Genomic DNA, 22,643 nt, shown 5'->3' with positions numbered 1-22,643 from the left:
TAAAGAAAAACTGCTAATACGGAAAACTCTATATAATGGCGAACTGCAGGTATAATGGAGTGTCTAACTGGTGGGGGTTCTTGTTTTAACCCGGGAAGAAAGCCTTAAAAAGGCAACCCCCCACCCGCGTCTAATTTCTGCAGGAGACGGACCACTTTATTTTTTGGCTTCCAGCACCATCTAGTGGTCATGCATAGCAACGGCCACAGAAATTCACAGGCACAGGCTCGCAGGTGCAAGGCGAGGTAATACAACCAGCCGAAGGGGGCCTTTTGTGTCCCCAGGAGTGCAGAATCATCGTTCCCTCATGGACCGCACATACCTTAAGGCTTAGCACAATGCACACGTCCCGACGGGCTCTTAACTCCATATGCTGATGGATTTAACATTTCCCTGCCACATGAAATCTTTATTAAATAAAAGAGGAAGAAGCAAAGCAAAACAAAACAAAAAGAGAGAGACAGAAATCTTGATTATTTACAGCAGGGACTCTCCAGGTAAGGTTTCCAGACCTCCCAAACCAGAAACCCTAGAGATAGGGCCCAGCACTGTTTACACAAGCCCCCATTCATGCCTTCCCCTACCACCCCTATGGGATTGTGATGCAGGCTCAAGTCTGAGTTCAACCATTTAGAGCAGTGGTTCTCAAGCAGAGGTGACTTTTTATTTTATTTTATTTTATTTTAGATTTTATTTATTTGAGAGAGAGCACAAATCGGGGGAGAGACGGGGGCGGGGGAGGGAGAAGCAGGCTTCCCTCTGAGCGGGGAGTCCCACGGGGGCTCGATCCCAGGGTCCCGGGATCATGACCTGAGCCAAAGGCAGACGCTTAACTGACTGAGCCACCCAGGCGTCCCTACTATTATTTTTTTAAAGAAATCTCTACACCCAACCTGGAACTCCAACTTGCAGCCCCGAGACCGAGTCACATGCTCCACCAACTGAGCCAGCCAGGTGCCCCAAATTATAGTAATTTTTTTCAGATTTATTATTTAAAAAAATCAAAGGCACCCCAAAACCACAATTTAGGGGGATGCAGGTAAGTGATGGGGAGGAAACCAAGGTGGTAACATCCACATCCGTGCAAACTCAGGGTTGACCCTTAAAGGGACCAAAGAACGTGCCTCTGTTTTCCTTGCCCGTAAAACGCCAAGAATGATGGTGTCTGCCTGGTAGAAAACATAAGTGAGCAAGATGACTTATGATTGTGATAAGTGCCGGGAGAACAGGTAACAATGCAGTAAGAGGGGGAGTGGCTGGGTGAGGTTACTCTACGTGGGGTATTCCTGGAAGGCTCTCCTGAGGAGGTGGTGTTTGTGCGGAGGCCTGAGTGACGAAAGGGAATAAGGTCTGTGAAAACCTGGAGCAAGCACTTGAGTCATGAAAGAGCGACCCCATCCCGAGCTACAGGAGTCACTTCGGTGGGTCTAATTCACTCATGGAGCTCCCATTCTCCTTGCTGATGATTACATTAGGGCTGGTTAGGTGACCGAGATCTGGGCAATGGGACGTGAGACGGTGTCTGCCGAGAGGTCTTTGGAGAAAGTTCTCCTCACTCCTAAAATGATGACACTAGAAATGTTTTCCTTTGAGATTCCGGGCGTTTCTGCAGCTGGAGAGGGGTCTTGAGACCACAGCTGCATTGTGCTCCCTGCCTGAGCATGAAGATCTGAGGTCTGTGGGATGCTTGCAGTTCACAGAGAAGATCACATTTCTCAGACCCCTGCATCCGCTCCTTCTGGGGCTTTCTGCTACAAAGAGAGAGAGGGAGAGAGGGAGACAGAGATTATGAGCAGGAGGCAGAAGATAGTTCCTGGGTTTTGTCCTTTCCCCTTGGGCTGAGGAGCGTTGGTGGAGGGGAAAGAGAAAATAAAGAGAAAATCGGAAAGAGAAATAATTTGAAGAAAGAAACGGGGAGCAGGGCGGGGGATGCGCTAATTTGACCTCATTTACACACATTGAGGCATCTCATCCTCTGTGCACGCCTGCAAAAAATGACGTATGTATCACAGTATATCAAATTCATTTTAATCATTTCAGAGAATCACCACCAGAATAATATTATCCATTTCCTTCATGAACATTTATTTTGTTTTTAAAATTGGTGGTTTTATTTGAGTAACTGTGTGTGTGTGTGTGTGTGTGTGTGGTGAGAAAGTGTAAACTCTACTCTGAGCAATTTCAAGTACACAATACGGTATTGTTAACTACAGTAATTATAGGGGCCAAGGGCAGGCTGCCCCCAAATGTGCCATTTTGGTATACTGATTATTTGAAATTAAAAGTTTCTTAAGAAACAGCCAGTGCAAAAAAACAAAGACAAACAACCCCCCCCCCACAAAACCTAAAGCACTCTGAGGCCCGCTCTGGCTCCAGAAAACATGAAATAAATCTCTCACGTCAAAGGGACCCTCCCTGTACCAGGAGGTAGAGAGATGTCCTTATTACCAGAGTTAGCAGATTTAGAGCCAGAAGTCTATATAAACAACTCCTATCACTTTTCACTAATTTACTACCCTCGGCCCAAATTCTGTTTAGAATTCTTCACTAATTGAAGCTCCCAAACATATATTTGTTTCTCCTGTCAATTCCTCACAGATTTATTGTCACTTTGTCTAAAAAGTATGAAAACTGCTTGTCTTGGTCATTTCTTGGGGTCTCAGTTTTGTTACTGGGCCTCCTCTGTGTGCACATAATTAAATATTGGTTTGTTTTTTTTTTTCCTCCTGTCAGTCTGGCTCATGTTAATTTAATTCTTAAACCACCTGGAAGGAGCTTGAAAGGTAGGAAAACCTTTCCTGCCCAGTATCACCACGCTGTGCTTTAGCGCCTCAGAACTTACTCGTCTTATGGGACCGACAACCCATTTCCCCCACCTGCCCGCCCCTGGCAACCACCATGCTGCTGTTTCTGTGAGTTTGACTCTCTCTTCTTCTTTTTCTTTTAAAGATTCCACATAAGTGAGATTATGTGGTATTTGTCTTTCTCCGTCTGACTGTATCTCAGCATGACACCCTCAGCATGATGTCCGTATCCAAAAATCCCCACCCATGTTGTTGCAAATGTCAGGACTTCTTTCTTTCTCGTGGCTGAGTAATATCCCAGCACGTACTTTATTTTCAGTCATATAAATAATTATACTTTCAGCCACTGGCACTTTCAGCCGTGCTGACTAGAACATGGGATTTCTTTAGGCATCCGCAGAAGACCACAAAGCCATTCTATTTTTTTTTGTGTGTGTGTGCCAGTGTAAGGACTCTTAAGTTTCCATTTTAATTTGGGCAAAAACGTACCTGATAGACTTCTTGGGGCCACTGGAGGCTCAAGCCCTTGCTCAGCCCTTCCTTTCCCAGCCACACTGGTCTGGTGTCTGAAACGGGCAGAGGAAGAAGCAGGCTCCCTCCATGCGGGACTCCAGGATCATGACCTGAGCTGAAGGCAGACGTTTAACCGACTGTGTGCCCCAAATTCATCTGCTGAAATCTAACCCACAGGTGATGGCATGAGGAGGAAGTGGGCCTTTGGGAGGTGGCGCCTTCATGCTGGGACCAGTACCCTCGTTAAAGGGACCCCAGAGCACTCCCTCGCCCCTTCCCCCACAGGAGGACACAGAGAAGACGTAGTCTGTGAACCAGACGGCCCGGTTCCCACCAGACACCAAATCTGCCAGTGCCTTGAGCTCCAAAGTCCAGCCTCCAGACGGCAAGAAAGAAACCGCCCAGTCTGTGGCATCCTGTGACAACAGCTTAGCTACGCGGACCCCCTTCCCCCCTCTTCCCGTCACAGGGACCCCACCTGTGTGAGGACAGAGGCTGCTCAAGCTGTTGCCATGGAAACAGAGGTGGGAGGTGCAGGGCTGGAGGGGCCGGAGGAAGGACTGGAGCCCAGAGACCCAAGCTCGCCCAGGCTTCGCAGTCAGGCTGTGTGTGGGATCCAAATCACAGCCTGGCCGCACAATCAAGAATATTGAAACTTGGCATGTGATCTTTCCTCTCCAAGCCCCACGCTCCTCTTCTAGAACACGAATCATAACCGTTCTTGGATCATAGGGTTGGCGTGAACATAAAGCAAATCATCCTATAAAATGCCTGGCACCAGATCTGATTCCTTTTAGCTTGTTTCTCAAATTGGGCCCAGAGACCACATGCCTCGGAGCGCCTGGCTGGAGGGGCTTGTTAAAAATGTGGGATCCTGGGGTCCCTGAAACTAAGGAAGCAGAATCTTTCCACTTCAGTTCACTCTCTAAAATATCACCTGCTTCATTTTCTTCAGAGCCTGCACGTGTCCATATCCAAAACGATTTTTATAAAAAGTGGGTTCATCTGCTAATGATCTGTCCTCCTGCCCTATAGTGTTAGCTCCCTCTGGGCAATGACACAGCCAACCTTGTTCCCCAGGATGTCCCCGACCTAGAGCGGGTCTTGGGGAGGAGCAAATCTTCAATGTATTCTTTTTTTTTTTAAGAATTTATTTATTTTTGCAAGAGAGAGAGAGAGAGCGAGCGCATGCAAGAGCAAGAGAGAAAGAGCATGAGCAGGGGGGAGGGGTAGAGGGAGAAGCAGGCTCCCCGCTGAGCAGGGAGCCCCATGCAAGTCTCGATCCCAGGACCCTGAGATCACGAGCTGAGCCAAAGGCAGACGCTTAACGACTGAGCCACCCAGGCGCCCTCTTAATGTATTCTTGTTGAAAGGATAACAGTGCCAAAAACCTATTTTGAGCAGCACCTGGGTGGCTCAACGGGTTAAGCGTCCTGCTCTTGGTTTCGGTTCAAGTCATGGTCTCAAGGTCTTGAGATCAAGCCCCACGTGGGGCTCTGTGCATTGTACGAGGTCTATTTGAGATTCTTTCCCCCTCCCTCTCCCTCTGCTCCTCCCCCTGCTCATGCTCCCTCTTTCTAAAATAAACAAACAAACAAACAAATAAATAAAATCTCTAAAAACAAAAAACCCATCTTGAGAAAGGGCAGATCTCTGGAATGCCAAAGTCAAAGGAAGGGGGGGGGCATGGAAAGGTTGGAGAACTGCAGCAGAGGAGAGAGAGAGGCAGCCTCAGCTGGGATGGAGCTCTCCAGTGAGAGAACGACTCCATGCAAACCTGAAGAGGGGTCACTCATCTGTGGGGTGAGCTCACAGATTCTCAGTTACTCCTGAGGGACAGGGCAGGAACTCCGTCTCAGAAGGCCCAGGTTGGCAGCGCGTGGACATAACTGCCTCCTCCCCACCCCTTGGTTCAGTTCCTTTGGGTTAAGAAGTTGCATATGGATGCAAAAAAGCTCACCAGTGATTGAGGTCAATTGTCAAAAGATGGCGCTGCTAGAATATTGTCTAAAACTTCCTCATTTGGGGAAAAGAGTGTCCCACTGATCTGGAAAATGAAGAATGTTGTTGCTCCAGACTTACTTCAATCCATTGTTTTTCAAAGAGGGAACTACCTCCCCAGAGGGGCAACAGGTAAATTTCGAGAAGGGGAAGGCAAATTCCACCAATGCCCAAGTGGGGTGGTGCGAACCCAGCAGCAGGGCTCGGGAGCAAGGGCTCCCAGAGCTGGGTTTACAGCTGTCTCCACCACATCGTGATGTGTGCCCTTGCCCAGATTCCCTCCTGCCCCTGAGCTTCGATTTCATCATTGATAATTTCATTCAAAAACTATTTGTCAAGCCAGTCACTGCCAGGCAGAATTTCTGTCCTCAGAGAGTGTACGTTAAAATGGGGCGACAGACAATGAATATGATGACAAGCGTGTTAATGTCGAATTCTAAGGAGTGTCCAGGAAGACACCTGGAGTTGAATACAATGGTTCATTTTTGAAATGCAGGAGAAGGCACAGTAGAAACTGGGTAAGAGGGTGTTGGGAACAACCTATCCTACCTAGAATTTGGATTTGCTTTAAGGGATTCTGAGGAAGAGTCTAAGGAAGCAAGGCTTTGTTCTAGATTGGATGTGGTCAGAAATGAGGGTGATGCTATGACTGAGTATCTTTCTGTGTCTTGGACAATGTTCACGTCTGGGTTTAGACATGATTACAGAGCAGATGTGTTTTGTCCTGATCCATCATGATTATAGAGTGGCCTCTTCCAAGGTCGATGTTCTGGAGGACAATTGTTGAGGGCTGATGTGTAACAGAACACCACAGCTAGGCTTCCCGTCCTCATGACGTGCCAGGCCATTTCCTCCTGGAGATCAGGGGCTGCTTTTCTCTTCCTCAGGAGCAATTAATGCAAAGCAGAGAAGGGGGACATGGAACGCAGTGGGGGGGTGGTGGTCGTGACACTTCCAGTAGGGGGTCTAGAGAAGACATCCTGAGTTGAGTGAAGACATGTCGCCATGTTGTTTTCCTGATAGAAGAACAGGAGTAGAGGCGTGGACTCACGCCTGCCCTGCCGGAGGTCTGTGTGGCTGAAGAGAGGCCAGAGTAAAGACAGCTGATATGGGAAAGCAAAGAACACAGAGGTCTCAGCCTTCAGCATAGCAACCTTTACTCTGAGCAAGATGGGAACCATGGGAGGACTTTAACAGGAAGGACAGCCTCCAATTTACATTTAGGATAATTAGGATTATGACACTGTGTTGAGACTAGACTCGGCGCAAGGATAGAGGTTGGGAGAATGGCTTGGGCATGGTGGGCTCTTGCAATCGTTCCTTCGAGAGCTGTTGGTGGCATGGACCAGGGCAGTGACATTGGGCATGGTGCAAAGTTGCTGAAATTTTGGATACAGTTTTGAATGAGGATCGGCCCCGATCTTCTGATTGGCTATGAGATATGAGAGGAGTCAAGGATCCTCCCGGGTTCTGGGGCCTGGGCAACTGGAGGAATGAGATGCCTTTATGGGAACCAGCTGGCTGGCTGGGTGAGGGTGGCTGTCAGTGGCTTAGATTGGGATTTGTTATTCTGAGATGCCTTTTGGACCTCCAATAGTGGGATGTCAAAAATGCCCTTGGATATATGGCTCTGGGATAACGTTGCCAGATGCAATGCAGGACGCCCACTTAAGTTTGAATTTCAGATAAACAACAAATAACTTTTTCATGTGTGTCTCAAAGAAAAGACCTACTTACAGTTAAAAACAATTATTAGTGGAGTGCCTGGCTGGCTCAGTCAGGTGACTGAGCAGGTGACTCTTGATCTTGGGGTTGGGAGATCAAGCCCCTTGTGGGGCCTAGAGCTTACTTTAAAAATAAATAAATAAATAAATAAATAAATAAATAAATAAATAAATAAATAAAAACAATTATTAGTTTTGCAGGGGGAACAGAGAAATTTCCCATATAGAAAAAAGTCCCAAATAATTTGCGTTGATTGTCTGCCCTCAAGTAGGTGGAGCCTAACTCTTTACTCTTTAGGTGTGGACTGTAGCTGGTAATTTCCTTCTAAAGAGGAAGTATGGAAAGGTAGAGAAAAGAGTAATTTTATGGGAAAGAAACTTGACAAACACTACCTCATCCAGGTGGCCAAGCCACGAGCCACATCAACAGTATGTACTCTTGATATGGTGTGATAAAAAATGGCACTTTCGTCTCTGGGGTTTTCTTCCCCAAAACCCATAACCTTAGTCCAATCATGAGAAAAACATCAATTAGTCCCAGTTGAGGGACTTTCTACAAAATACCTTTCCAGTCCTCAAAACTGTCAAGGTCATCAAATACAGGGAAAGCTGAAGAAGCTGCCACAGCCAAAGGGAGCCTGAGGAGACATGAGAATTAAAAATGTGGTGAGGTGCCTGGGTGGCCCAGTCCATTGGGCGTCCAACTCCTGGTTTAGGCTCAGGTCGGGATCTCAGGGTCCTGGGATGGAGTCCCACACTGGGTTCCTTGCTCAGTGGGGAACTTGCTTCTCCCTCTACCTGCCTCTCCCCCTGCTTGTGCTCTCTCCCTGGCAAATAAATAAAATCTTAAAAAAAAATAGGTGGATAGATCTTTAAAAAATAAATAAAAATAAAGCCTTTAAAAATGTGACATGGCTGGGATCCCAGAACAGTTAAAGAACATTAGGTAAAAATGAAGGAAATCTGAATAAAGGTATGGACTTCAGTTAAACAACAATGTCTTGACAGTTCATTAATTGTGACAAACCTTGGTAATGTAAGTTGCAAATAATAGAGGAAACCAGGTGCAGGGTCTAGGGGAAATCTCCGTATACCTTTGCAACTTTTCTCCAAATCTAAATCTCTTCTAAAGCAAAACAGTTATTAAGAAATTACTTGTTTGTCTGAAATTCATATTAAACCAGGCGTCCAGTATTTTTATTTGTGAACCCTGACAACCCCGCTCTGGGCTCTCTAACCCAGATACGCATTCTGGCGCCATCAGCATGTTTGTGATAAAAGCCAGAGCCTGCAAGAAATCACCAGGGGAGTGAGTGTGATGAAGGAGCATGGTGTTGGGCGGGGGGTGGAGACACTGCTAGTGGGGTGTTCGGGGTGTTTGCTTTGGGGGCAAAATGGTTGGTGGCACTCACGCTCTGTGACTGCTATGTCTCTCCGCGCCTCAGTTTCCTTGTTTGTTAGAGTGTAGATTAGACTCGCGCATGCCCGCCCCTGGGGCTCCTTGGGAGGGGAAGTGAGTTGACTTGGATAAAGCATTTGTCATCCCTTCGGGTGTAGATCCCAAACCCTGGGAGTTAACTTCCACCTGAATTTATCAATCCAAACTTCCTTATGAATATGCCTCTACCTATGCACATGTAGACATGTACTTAGGTAAATATGAAATATATGTCAACATTTAAAAAAAGAGGGTACACATTAGGTTAACACGAAATGTTCCATTCTTTCTGTGTTGGGGAAATTGATTCCACAAGAGCTCCATTGAGCACTTATTGTGTGCCAGACACTATGGTAAACACTTCTAGATAAATAAAGCCCGCAGATTATAAAAGTCAATGTTGTCAGTTCCTAAAATTTGGATGAAGACTGGTGGAGGATCAAATCCAGGGGTAATTTGCTAAACAAGTGGGTATTCAGACACATGTGATTTTAAACAGATGTCTCCAGAATGCTGTCCGCACTGTTTTGTGTCTAAGAGAAACCTTCCCCATCCTTGATTACATGGGATGCATATAATTCTTGGAGTCCAGCCTGGCCTTTAGCTCAGTGGAAAATTCTACTGATGATTGTCATCTGGCGGTGGGGGAGGTGGTAAACTCCTCCCTGAGCATGAGCTCTCAGTGCTTTTATTCTTCTCACATTGTCTCTCACCAAGGTCCCTCTGATTCTCTCCCCATTCCCGCTGCCCCCAGTCTCCCCACACCCTTGGATGACAAGAGTAGCTACCTCCATCTCTCCCTCCTGTGTTTCAGGCTAGCCTGCCTTGGCCAGAGACACTGCGATCCACCAAGTCCCTCAGGATGAAGCCCCAGAAGAAATCCCCCATTTGCACCCTTCTCTGGGATCCCTGCGGCCAACGCACTGCAAGTCCCACTGAGTCGGCGTCGTCACCCCCCAATGCCTGCGAACTTCTCTAATGTACTGTGCGTGGGCTTCTTGTCCCTAGACCAGAGCGCCTCAGGCCTGGGAACCAGGCTGGCGCCTTGCTTCGGGCCTCCCAACTGGGCCACTTTGGCATCAGTCAGTCTTTTTTGGTCCCTTCGAGACCATTCATTTGGGCATCATCCTATTGCTGTGCAAACAGAAATCTGTATTTTTGCCCTGTCAGAGGTGTCCTTAGAGTGGAAAATGGCAGGCCTATCTCATCATACACAGACACATAAAAGTTCTAAACAAATTTTGCCACGCGATACCCAACAATATATAAAAGGATAACACATCATGACCTGGCTGACTTATCAGAAATGAAAGAAAGAGAAAGGAGTTTGGTACATCCATCATCCTCTCTTGTAATCACCCACACAGAGCCTGAAGCTCTGCTTCTGGGGAGTGCTGCTGTCGTAGACCATGCAGGCTGTTATATCGGAATACCACCCAGTGGGTGGCTTATGAACAACAGAGATTTCTTTCTCACAGTCTGAGGCTGGAAGTCCAATATCAAGGTGCCGGCAGATTTGGTGTCTGGTGAGGGCCCATGTCCTGGTTCACAGATGGCAATCTTCTTGCTATAACCTCACATGACAAAAGGGGGCAAGGAGGCTCTCTGGGAGCTCTCTGGCTTTTCTCTTGACGTATATAATGGACATATAACGTTATATTACTTTCAGATGTACAACGTAAGGATTTGATATTTTTGTGTATTGTGAAATGATCGCCACAATATGTCTGGCTAACATCTGTCACCACACACACTCACGATTTTTCTTTTCTTGTGATGAGAACGTTTAAGATCTACTCTTTTAGCGAGTCCCCTCCCTCCTTAGGAGCTTTGTGCTATCACTTTGCTATCGCTCAATAAACCTTGCTTGGCGCCTGGGTGGCTCAGTCAGTTAAGCGTCTGCCTTCGGCTCAGGTCTTGATCGCAGGGTCCTGGGATGGGAGTCCCGTGTCGGGCTCTCTGCTCAGCGGGGAGCCTGCTTCTCCCTCTCCCTCTGCCTGCCACTGCATGCTTGTGCTTTCTCTCTCTGTGTCTGTCAAATAAATAAATAAAATCCTAAAAAAAAAAAAAACCTACTCTTTTAGCGACTTTCAAATATGCAATGTGGTATTATTAACTACAGTCACCATGTAGGGCCTCTTACCAGGGCACCGATCCCATTCATGAGGGCTCCTCACAACCTAATTACTTCCCAAATGCTCCACCTCCAAACTGGGGATTAGCTTTCAACATATGAATTTTGGAAGGATACAGCATCCAGTCTACCCCATCAACCTAGGACATCACCCATGTCCACCAGCTACCCCATGCCTCCCCCATGCCGTAAGAGAGATAGCCTATACATAGACGTCTTTTTATATATTATTATATTACACGTTTTATATATTATTTATGACATACGTTTTATGTATTGCAATATGATGTATTGCATTATATATATATATATGTTCCTCTCCCCCTTTTTTCCACAACGATAGCCACCCTTCCATTATTACACAAGTTGCTTTCACTTCACTGTGCATTTTGCTCTTTCAGTCCCTAAAGGACATCCTTAGAATTCTACACAGCTGAATAGAATCCCATTGAATACGTTCATTAGAATTTAGCCAGCCCCTTCTTGAAGAATATTGAGTTTGTTTCCAATAGTGTGTTATTACAAGCTATGGTACAATAAAAATTGTACAATAAAATTGAAGTTTGTGTGTGGCCAAGTGGAGGGTTGCCAGCAGGAATAATTAACGTGCTTCAGGGTCTCTGGCTGGCTTGGACTCCCTCATACTCTGTGTATTTCAGAACATCTCTCTGCAGGGCTGTTTGCCATAATCTCTGAACTCTTCATTCTTTGTCCATTCTGCTTAGGATCACGAAAATAAACACTTAAAGTTTATTCTCCCCTCTACACTGCCATCATTTACTTATTAGGACCATGATATTTTAGGACCCGAATGGCTGGGCTTCTGAAAAAAAAAAATAACCGGTGAAAATGTTCATAATCATTAGAAGAAAACACTAGCAGTTTACACAGTGTTGTGGACAAAAACAAGCAAACATTTGCTTAAGCAGATGTTCAACCCTTTGTCCCTCATGCCATCTACTTCCCTTCTTGAGGCGTGAATTTATTGAGAAATTTCTCCAGGCCATCCAAAGTGCCACTGGGAAACACCTGTCCCGAGAATTTGAATTGTGATTCATAACAGCAAAGTCTCGAAATTAATAGCAATTTCTGAATGCACTGCCCAAAACAATCTCCATTTGCAACACCCGTCCCCCCTCCCCCGCCACTGATCTTGAAAGTAACGTAATTTGGGAATTTGGGTTATGAATTGTAGCTGATTCTTCGGTTTTGTTCAAGTTACTGTTAGTTTCTTGGAGCGGTTGGGTGCGAACAGGTGCCAGAAAACAGGGGCCCGACATCTTTTGAAACGAGGATAAATGGAACCCTCACACTTGTGTTTCTTGGGGAGAAAGATCCTTGAAGCTTTTGCAGCCCTATTTTTCACTCCTTATAATAGGGTTTTTGTTTTTGGTTTTTTTTTTTTTGCAATTATGTTCAAGTGTCCACAGTGCCCCAGGCACTCAATCAACTTGTGTGGAAGGAAGAATGAGGTGCTGCTGAGTGGTGAGAATAGATCACGGGTATGTGCTTGGCACCTGCAGCGGCAGCTTCACGGTAAACCTGCGGTTTCTTTAAGAATCAGCAGCAACTCACTTGGCCAAATTTTTTTCTCTTCTGCAAAAAAACCCATCCAAAGAGACTTCTTTTTTTCCTCTCCAAAGAGACCTTTTAATGAGTAATAAAGGCTTAAGTGACCAGTAATGTGGGGTGGGGTAGGGATTGCAGGGCTTAACCCGCCCTCAGCCATACCATCCTCAGTCCAGGCTATTCTGACATCAACCACTTCTCACTCGGCTCAAGGGTGCTTAGCTGATGTTAGGCACAGACTGTTGCCATAGAAACGGCAGCTGGAGGGGTGGCAGGCAGGGGTGAGCGAGATGCAGTGCAGGATTTGGAGACTGGAATTTTCCAGGCCCACAAGACACACAATGTGTGGATGCAAAATCCCAGTCTCAGCACAGAGCGGGTGGTCAATAAATACCTATATTTATTATTTGTGAACGAATGAAAATACAGGGTCTTTGGTAATGGAGGTGACCTCCCTGAAGGCTCAGTTTGCCCTTTGCAAATGGGCATAATTATCATTCTTAGCTACTAGGATTGTTGGGGGGGTGTTCAATCACTCCCTGCCTGCCCAGGCCTTGATACCCATGTGTGCCTTGGGGATCACCTGGCTCAGAATCATCTGGCAGGTAAAGGTTTATAGATGCAAATTCCTGGGCTCCTCTCCAGACTTCCTGAAGCAAGAGATCTTGTCCAAAGTATCCACCTACTTCCAAATCCATCACTTTCTCTCTTTACCCTACAGCTTTCCTTACAGTGGTCTTTAGAGCTATGTCTTCCAATATGGTAGCTGCAAGCTTGTGGCTACTGAGTGCTTGAAATGTGGCTAGTCCCAATGGAGATGTGTTGTACTTGTGAAATAAACTCCAGATTTTGAAAATCTAGTAAAAAAAAATTGATATCTCATTGATCGCTTTATTGCATTGGTGTCCTTGGTCTAAATGGTAATATTTTGCATATATTGGGTTAAATAAAACCTATTAAGATTAGTAAAACCTCTTAAGATTAATTCTATTGGGATGCCTGGGTGGCTCAGTCGGTTAAGTGTCTGCCTTCGGCTCAGGTCACGATCCCAGGGTCCTGGGATTGAACCCTACATCGGGGGGGGGGGTCCCTGCTCGGCAGGGAGCCTGCTTCTCCCTCTCCCTCTGCCAGCTGATCCCCCTGCTTGTGTGCTCTCTCTCTGTCAAATAAATAAAATCTTAAAAAAAAAAGATTAATTCCACTGTTGTCTTTTTACCTTTTTAAATATGGCTCCTGGAAAATTTAAAATTACAGGCGTGGTGTGCATTTGAGGCTTATATTGTATTTCCACTGCACAGTTTTAGAACCTGCTTTAGCGTGTGAAATAATCTTGCTAATTTATTTCTTACTCATTTGCTTTCTGCATCCCTGCATGATGGTGAACATTCCAGGAAAGTAAAGACCTTATCTATCTTGTTTACCCTGTATTCCCAGAACTTAGGACAATTAAACGCACATAGCTAGCCCCCAACATATATTTGCTTAATGGCTGCTTGAGATATCAAGTAGATATTTGGCAAGAGGGCAGATACTTGAAAGTCAAAAAGACATGGAGGAAAACTCTCAGTCACTGATCAGCTGGGGAGTGGTAGCCTCCAACATAAGGAGCCTCTTTTTTTCTGTCATTCACAGATGTCATTCTTTTGGTTAAACCTGCATCTCCTCCAATCTGTTAACTTTGGGTCCTGGAAACACTAGGGATAAATACCTGTTGAATGAATGAATCAGCCAAGAAACTACTTAGTATTGGAAAGAACAAAAGCTGTTTGCATCATCGGGGCTGGTGGCTGCCATAGAACCGAAACCCGTGATTTCTACTCGTGTTTGTAAAGGCACTGGCAGGTAGGCTTTTTTTTTTTCTTCCCCTCCTGCTAAGAAACCATTTTAAATGTGCCCATTTTAAATTGTGATGTGCCCCAAAGACGTGCCCAAAATCCCAGATGGGGGTACCTCCGGCCTGGACCGCCCCCCCCAAGACCTCCCCCAGCGCCAGCTCAACTTTTCTAGAAAGTTACTCTGTTACTTTGCCCTGGTCCTTAAGAGAATTTGCCGAGGCTTCAATGATGTAGGCAGGCTCTGCCCGTCGCCATGGAAACTGCAGCCAGAGTGGCGATGGGGAGGAGGCTGGGAGACACTCGGAGAATGGAACTTTCTGGACTGTGTGAGGGTTAGAATCCCAGCCTGCCATACTAATGGTTCTCAGTAAATATTTGTGGGGGGGATCGGATGAAAATAGAAGGTCGTGGGAAAGTGACTTCACCTTTCTGGTACTCAGTTTTCTCTTCTAAAAGTGGGGAATGTTTCCCCTGGAGCCCCGGATCGTGGTGAGGGTTATAATAGGTGCTGTTTGTAAATTATGCAGCACCATGCCTGTCACGGTGCAGCCAGGATTTTTGAAAAGCGTGTTGCAGACTTTGCCTGCATCAGAATATGTATGTGTGTGGAGGGGGCAAGGGGATGATTAAAAATGCAGAGTCCTGGGCCGCCCCCCCAACCAGCAAAAGCAGAAGAACCTTCCCTGCTCACTGCCCTCTGTTCTACTCACTGTCGGCTTTGTTTTAGGCATGTCATCTCAGCACCTGAGACTGGCTTCTTCATTTCCTATTTCCCCCAGCTTAAGTGAGGTATAATTGACAAATAAGAACTGTATATGCATTTACGTCATTTTGATACATGTTTGGACACACATCTACAGAGTGAAACAACAACTACTAGCAAGCTAATTCGCACATCCATCCCCTCACATGGTGACATGGTGATGATTTGTGCGTGATTGTGTGTGTGTGTGTCTGTGTGTGTGTGTGTAGCAAATGTTATAGCTACAGTACAGTTACGGTTCACTAGAGTCACCACGCTCTACGTTAGACCCCCACAACTTATTCATCCCCCACAACTGAAACTGCACTCTTTGACCAACATCTCCCCATTTCCCGCACCCTCGTTTCTTTTTTTGTTGTCTTTCCCTCACTACCGACCAAGTTCCCTTCCGTGAGAACGGCAACTTTGCCTCTTCTGGTCTCCTCCTGTACCCTCCACCCATCCCAGGGCTTGGCGCGCAGTAGGTGCTTCATATGTAAATGTTTATGAATCTATGGGAGCATCAGTGACTTGTTAGGAGGGACAGAAGTTTTCTGAAAGGCAGAATGACCTATGAAATGCGGGGGGTACAGAAAATGCTTTTATGGAAGGGACACCATCAAGGAAGGCAGGCCAGGCGAGGTGGGCAAGGTTGGCATGCAGGACTTGAGTAGCAGGAGAGCATCCCTGACCCTAGAATCAAGAGAAGGGAGCAGTGGAGTGGGGAGAGCAACCCCTGGGGCATCAGTATCAGAAGTAGCTGCCTCCCAAGCTCGCAGCCACTTCTGAAGTCCAACCTCCCCACCTTAAATGCTCATGAGGGTTGCCCAGGTCACAGAAGGGAGGAAAACAGATGTGGGCTGGTGCACCATAACCAATCGGAAATACTCCCCTTTTCCACAAAGATGCATCCTCTCCCCTCCCACACTCACTAAAAAAAAAAAAAAAAGTGACCACTCTGCTCACCAGAATGGGGGAAAATAAGGAGATTGACAATATCAAGTGTTGGTGAGGATGCGGAGCAACGGAAACATTTGTATGCTGTTGGTGGGAGCATAAAATGGCACACCCACTGTGGAAAAGGGCTGACATTTTCTTAAAATAAGTGATCCTGTCTGTCTGGCCTCAGTGTTCTCAAGCATGCAGAATAACATCTCCTGTGGAAGGGGAGCTCGCACCTCAAGCACAATATAAATGGGCACCGATGGAGTCTCGACCCTGAGGATAGCAGGGAGGGGTGGGGAGCGCGGTAAAGGGGAGAGAGTGCGTTTTTCTGAAGTGCTCAGGGGCTACCAGACACTGTTTAATGGCTTCCATGCATGAAATTGAACCTGGTGCTGTTCATGTCTTCTGAATGTTCAAGAGAAATCGGAAAACCGTGTTTTTAGGTTGAAATCTCTTCAGCGCTCATCCGTCATGGGCGGGCGTGTAGACTGACACAACCCGTACGGTGGGCCACTTGGCATTCTCCACGCCAACTCGGAATGCCTGAACCGTGTGATCCAGAAACTCCACCTCAAGGAATGTACCGCACAGATGCGCTCACGCATGTGTGAAATAGCACGTGTATCCGGGATTTGATGGCAGATCGTTTCTTATAACAAAGGGTCGGGTGCAACCTCAGTCTCTATGAGGAGGGGACGAAGCATCCACAGAGTCAGATACTCCGAATCTATATGAAAAAGGAGTAAGTTGCTTAAGCACACTGGTATGGGATGATCTCCGAGATTTATGTTTCATTTAATGGGTCCACGCAGCTCAGCAGACACCAGTATACTCTCGCGATCCTTATGACAATCCCCGTTTCGGAGCTGAGGCAGCAGGCAGCTAAGTAGCTGGCCCAGAGTCCCACCGCCACCGGCCAGTAAGTGGGTTCCATCCATGCTTCTAACCGCCATGCTATGCTGTCTTCACATTAAGTGGAAAACAGCAAGTCGAAGAAAAGTGGGTGCACAAATTACTATTCTGTTAAAAAAATGGGGGGCTGACGGTGCCATGTGCTTGGAATGATGCATTCAAGAACGTGTGACAGATGTGGCTTCCAGGGAGGGTACGGGTGTTGTGGGACGGGGAAGGAAGGTGGGGTTTCCACCGCACATTCCCCACGAGGTTATTACATTCACTGAGTTACGATGTAACCACCACTTAAAATGTCCTACCGCTGGGGACTCAGACTACCAACTGGGTGGCTCAGTCTGTCAGGCGTCTGCCTTTGGCTCAGGTCATGATCCCAGGGTCCTGGGATCGACTGAGCCCCGCATCAGGCTCCCTGCTCGGCGGGAGGCCTGCTTCTCCCTCTCCCACTCCCCCTGCTTGGGTTCCCTCTCTCGCTCTCTCTCTGTCACATAAATAAATAAGAAAGAGGAAGAAAATGAAACTGAAAACAGTATTGATGGCTTTGTCTTCCTGAGACTCTCTGGTGCCTGATGTCATGTTATAGACTGACTTCCGTGTGGGCACCCCCACATCTAAGACGGAATAAGCATCAAGGAAGGAGGCACTGTGGGTTTTTTCCTTCATCCCTAGAACAAAGCCTGGGGCTTAAAGTAGTTGTAGACTCAGTACATTAATAGAATCATCCAGGCTCATCATCTCTTTAACCGAATAACTCTGTGAAATAAATTAGTGGTGTAATGAACGAATGAATGAATGAGTGAATGAGTTGGAGGACAGATAAGGTTTATACCACCAGCTCTTTCAGGGGCTTCAGGATTTCCAACACAGGCTGCAGAGACCTGTGTTGACCTGTTTTTCCCCTTCTGCAAATACCCTGTCTGAGGATGCATTTTAATTGCATAGAAGTCACAAGCAGACTGTTAATGGGGACCCCGGTCCCCAAAGGCTGACGCCCCTGCCCCCACCTTCCCAGCCTCAGGATCTGTCACCACCGCTACCATGGAAACCTCAGCCAGGCCGGCAAGAGGAGGGGGCTGCGTGAGGTCCAGGCTCAGGAGTTAGCCTGTGGGCATGAGCACGTTCAAATCCCAGTCTATAATCTAGGAGGGGCCCTGAGGGCTTGTGGAGGGCTCACTGAGAGGGGCCGCGGGCAGGTGGCTTCCCCCCCCCAGCCTGCACCCCCCTGCACTCTGCAGAGAAGCCTTGTGTTTGAGGCCGGTGGAGACCAGTTCAGGTGGCCCCAGCCTGGCAGGTCCTGGCAGGTGTTTCTCAGGGGGACCCCGGGCCTCCCTCTGCAGGTTCACCACCAAAGGGAGGTTTGCCCCACGTGCGGATCTGAGGGCTCCACCTTAGAAAAACGCTTTCTAGAATCTCCCACTGACCTAACCCCAATCATTTTTCTCTCTCACGTCTCCAAATAACCTTCAGCTGCTGTCTTATTTTTTTGTTTGCTCCTACTGTGTGTTGTCCCTCTCTCCTGTTCAGGAGAAGTGTGTCCCTGCGAGTGGAGCCCCGTCTGTCTGAGTTACCTCCGGACTCCCCACCTTTGGGAGCACTTGGCACACAGCAGGCCTACAGTACGGGCCTAGGTGGCCACACCTAGGGTGGTGGAGAGATGCATGAATTTGTGCCTCTGTGTCACACCACACTCTCCTGGGGCTGATTGGACGGGAGTGTATTTCTGGATTCTTCTGGCTTCCCAGGGAGGTATAAGTTATAATCCTGGCTCTCACCTCCTTTTTTTTTTTTTTAAGATTTTTATTTATTCATTTGACACAGAGAGAGAGAGAGAGAGAGAGAGAGCACAAGCAGGGGGAGGGGCAGAGGGAGAGGGAGAAGCAGGCTCCCAGCTAAGCAGGGAGCCCGATGCGGGGCTCAATCCCAGAACCCTGGGATCATGACCTGAGCCGAAGGCAGACGCTTAACGACTGAGCCACCCAGGCGCCCTCAAACCATAGCTATTTAATCCAATATATCCAAAATATTACATAATCACGTGTGATCAATATAAGACATTGTTAACAAGACATTTCACCCTCTTTCCCTCACACGTAATCTTCGAGGTCCAGTGCGTGTTTCACACTTCACACCCCACGTCACTCTGGTCTGGCCACATCCCAGGGCTCTGCAGTCACTTTGGCCCGGTGTCTGCCCAGGGACAGGCCGTTATCACGTGCTGTGAAAAGCGGGCAGCAGAGGGCGTCCGAGAATATTGTCGACGTGCTTTAAACCGATGCAAGTGGAAGGGAAGGCAGAGCCCGAGAAAGAAAAAGGCTTATGGCCATGGACCCCATCCGGGCTCCGTGGAGGGAAAAGGGGGCGCAGAGAGGAGAAGAGGCAGGGCTGGGTCTCCTCTTGCAGGGAGGCAGAAGCAGTTGAGAACAAAGATTTCACGCCCGATGACTTGGATCCAAATCTCTCCCCTCTGCCCACGCCTGTCCGTCCTACCGACCCCAGAGGTGTCCAGTGTCTCTGCCTGGGTCTCCCCACGGTCACCTCTGGCCTCCAACCCAGCCCCAGTGCCCCACTGGCGGCGAAGGCCATCTTGCTTGGACGCAAGTCTGACCATGGCCCCCCTTTGCCAAATGTCCAGGGGGGCTCCCTCCTGAAATCAGGGTGAAGTCTAAGCCGCTGATGGGGATCTAAAATGAATCTCCAGATCTGACCCTTGCCAAGCCCTGCAGCCCCATCTGGGTAGCCCCACCACCTGGGCTCTGGCTGTCATAGGCCAACTTGTGTCTCCCCAAAACTGATGTGTTGGAATCCTAACTCTAGGACATCAGGATGTCACTGTATTTGGAGACAGGATCTTTTAAGAGGTGGTTAAATTAAAAATGAGGTGGTTGGGGTGGGCCCTAATCCAGTGTGGCTGGTGTCCTTATAAGAAAAGGAGATCAGGGGGCGCCTGGTTGGCTCAGTTGGAAGAGCATGTGACTCTTGCTCTCAGGGTAGTGAATTTGAACCCCATGTTGGGTGTAGAGATGACTTAAAAATAAAATCTTAAAAAAAAAAAAAAGAAGAAGAAGAGCTCAGGACACAGAAGGAAGACCATGTAAGAACATAGTGAGAAGGTGGCCATGTCCAAGCCAAGGAGACAGGCTTCAGGGGAATCGTTAGGAGATAATTTCTGTCCCATAAGCCTCCCAGGCTGTGTGCTTTGTTCTGAAAGCCCTAGAAAACCCATACAGTCACTCATTTGGGGAAAAAAAGTTACATTTAAAAAGCAAATTTATTTTTTTAAAGATTTTATGTATTTGACAGAGAGAGAGCGAGCACAAGCAGGGGGAGGGGCAGAGGGAGAGGGAGAAGCAGGTTCCCAGCTGAGCAGGGAGCCCGATGCGGGGCTCAATCCCAGGATCCTGAGATCATGACCTGAGCCGAAGGCAGATGCTTAACTGACTGAGCCACCCAGGTGCCCCTAAAAAGCAAAAAATTAAAAACAATTTTTTAAAAGTAAAACTCCATTCTGGGAGCACTCCTGTATAATTGGTATGAAATCAATTGATTATTTAACATATTAGAAACTCTAAAAAAAAAAAAAAGCCAAAAAACCCAGATACCTCAAGTGAAATGTGAGCCGTGGAGACCAACAGGAGAATCCTGACAAAAATGCAAACCCTGAAACGCATTTACCACTCTTCCTATTTAGTGAAAATCACCCGGCATGGGTTCCAAAGTCAGCTTCATGCAAGAAAGAGTCTTTCTCTTGAGGACACAGGTACTAAAATATTTATGGATGAAATGGTACCGTGTCTGGGATTGGCTTTAAAAGAATCGCGGGTGGGGTGGCAGATACAGTAGGCTGGGGGTGGGGGTGTGAGCAGATCATCGTCGAAACCGTGAGTCTAAGAGGATCCATTATGCTCTTGTCGGCTTTTGCATGTTTTCAGGCTTTCCAACACATTGCCCCCCACCCGCCACTTTTCGAACTCAAAGCTGGAATAACCTTCCTGAACCGCGCATCTGACCACTCCCCTGCCCCGCTTCAAACCCCACTCTCCTCCTTAAAAGAGTCAGAAAGAGGAGCTCTTTAATTGTACAGATTCATAATCTTTAATCGCAAGTCCCTCCACGCCCGGGGCTTTGGACGCTCGTCGTTTCACGGGGCGACGGTGACATTCCGCTAAAGCCTCTGATGACACCTTTGGCCCCTCTGGCCTCAGGTTTCCCTCCCGAGCAGCACAGTTCCCACTTTGCCTCCAGTACTCCTTTCACCACAAAGTACCCCGTGTCAGAATTCTGAGCGAGAAACAGAACATCCCAGAAACCACGAGCGACGCACGCGAGCAAACCACCGAAGGGAGTCTCGATGCGGAAACTCCCAAGCCCGCAGCTCCGTGCGGCACCTGCAGCCCACGTGTGATTGGCACCTCGTGTTCTGTTTCTCTGGGTACGTCCAATGATGTCCACATCCCGACTCTCTGGGGGCCTCAGAAAACAAACACGTTCTCTATCTTTTGATGCCAACCAGTTCTATGATGCAAACCTTGGCGCTCCCGCGTCCCAGGGGCGGACATACCTGGCACGTTTGTCATGGGATCGGCTTTCCTTACGGCTAATCCCCCCGACAGCTGCGCTGGCCCCCGGGGCACAGCAAGCTGCCTCTGAGCAGCGCACGGTCTCCACTGAAGGCGGCCGAGGGCAGCACCTGATCGCCCACAACCCCCGGCAGCTGCTGCCGAGCTGCTGTTTCTAACCTCGAGCGCCGTGAAATTGGTCACAGATGGTCGTGGCCTCCAGACAACCCCGTCGCCTGGTTCGGAGAGGCTGTCCCGTGGAAAGGCAGGAGTCTGGGGCATCACCAAGTGCCCCCCAACCTGCCCTGTACTGAACCGTCCCGCCCCCCGGTGGTTTTACAGCACACGCCTGGGTTTTCCTACAGTTGGGGATGGGGTTCAGATGGCTTTTCCTTAATAGCGAACCTGAGGACTCCGGATGAAGCCGCTGTGGGGCAGAAAGGGCAGAGCAGAACAAAAGATGCTGGAGCGAAACATAAAAAAAGAAACAAGATCCAGGCCGAGTTCCCAGGACTCCGGCATTGAGAATGCCTCGTGGGGCCTTTAAGAGCAGCTTTTCTCCCTTCTGTGTGTTCTTCCAGCCCCCATGCCCCAGTCACCATTCACCTTAGTGTCCCATCCACGTCCGAACGTCCGTGTGCCATGTTGGAAACACTCGTGAGGAGTTCAACAGCACAGGGACTCCTGGGTGGCTCAGCGGGTGAAGCGTCTGCTTTGGGCTCGGGTTGTGACACTGGGGTCCTGGGATCGAGCCCTTGCTCAGCGGGAAGCTGGCTTCTCCCTCTCCCTCTCTCCCTGCTCGTGCTCTCTCTGTGTTGAATAAATAAATAAAATCTTAAAAAAAAAAAAAGGAATTCAACAGCACAGACTCACACCCGCTGATTTTCAGGGCCTCCATGTCTTCTCGGGGTCCCCACCTCCAGAGCCACGTGAGGAACTGGAGGGGTGGTGCTCCACATACAGCTGATCGTGGTGGGTCTCAAAGTGTGCGAGAGAGTGTGACTGGCTGCGCGTGAGCACACGAGGGATTGTGTTGTGTGTGTGTTGCGTTTGTGGGGTGGTGAGTGGGGGTTGGGGGATGAACAGGAGGAGCACAGAGGACTTTTAGGGCAGTGAAAATACTCTGTATGATACTATGAGGCTGGATACATGCCACCACACATCTGCCCAAACCCACAGTGTGCACGGAGTGCCCTGACTGAACACTATGGACTCCGGGCGACCATGGCGTGTTGATACCAGCTCATCAGCAGTGACAAATGTACCCTTGGTGGGGGATGTTGATAGTGGGGAGGCCTTGCCGGAGTGGGGGTGGGGGTGCACAGGATATCTCTCTGTACCTTCCCCTTAATTTTACTCTGAACCTGAAACTGCTCTCAAAAAATGAAGGTTTTTTTTAAATATATATGTATATGTATTTTTAAGATTTATTTACTTGACAGACAGAGAGTGAGCACAAGCAGGGGGAGC

General features: G+C 48.0%; 1 protein-coding gene across 1 annotated transcript in view; it reads left to right on the top strand.

The window, feature by feature from the left end:
• Positions 1-21,352, top strand: part of DUXA (double homeobox A) — a 42,448-nt gene extending 21,096 nt beyond the window's left edge. Inside the window, exon 5 of the mRNA XM_088027036.1 lies at positions 21,228-21,352. Within this exon, the coding sequence (XP_087883162.1) occupies positions 21,228-21,352 (125 nt within the window). The remainder of the gene's footprint in view (positions 1-21,227) is intronic.
• Positions 21,353-22,643: the final 1,291 nt, after the last annotated feature.

This window comes from Eumetopias jubatus, unplaced genomic scaffold (assembly GCF_037043125.1).
Source record: "Eumetopias jubatus isolate StellerSeaLion01/CBP00866 unplaced genomic scaffold, mEumJub1_p1.0 scaffold_10, whole genome shotgun sequence".
NCBI classification, from domain to species: domain Eukaryota; kingdom Metazoa; phylum Chordata; class Mammalia; order Carnivora; family Otariidae; genus Eumetopias; species Eumetopias jubatus.
This window is presented reverse-complemented; position numbering and strand designations above follow the sequence as displayed.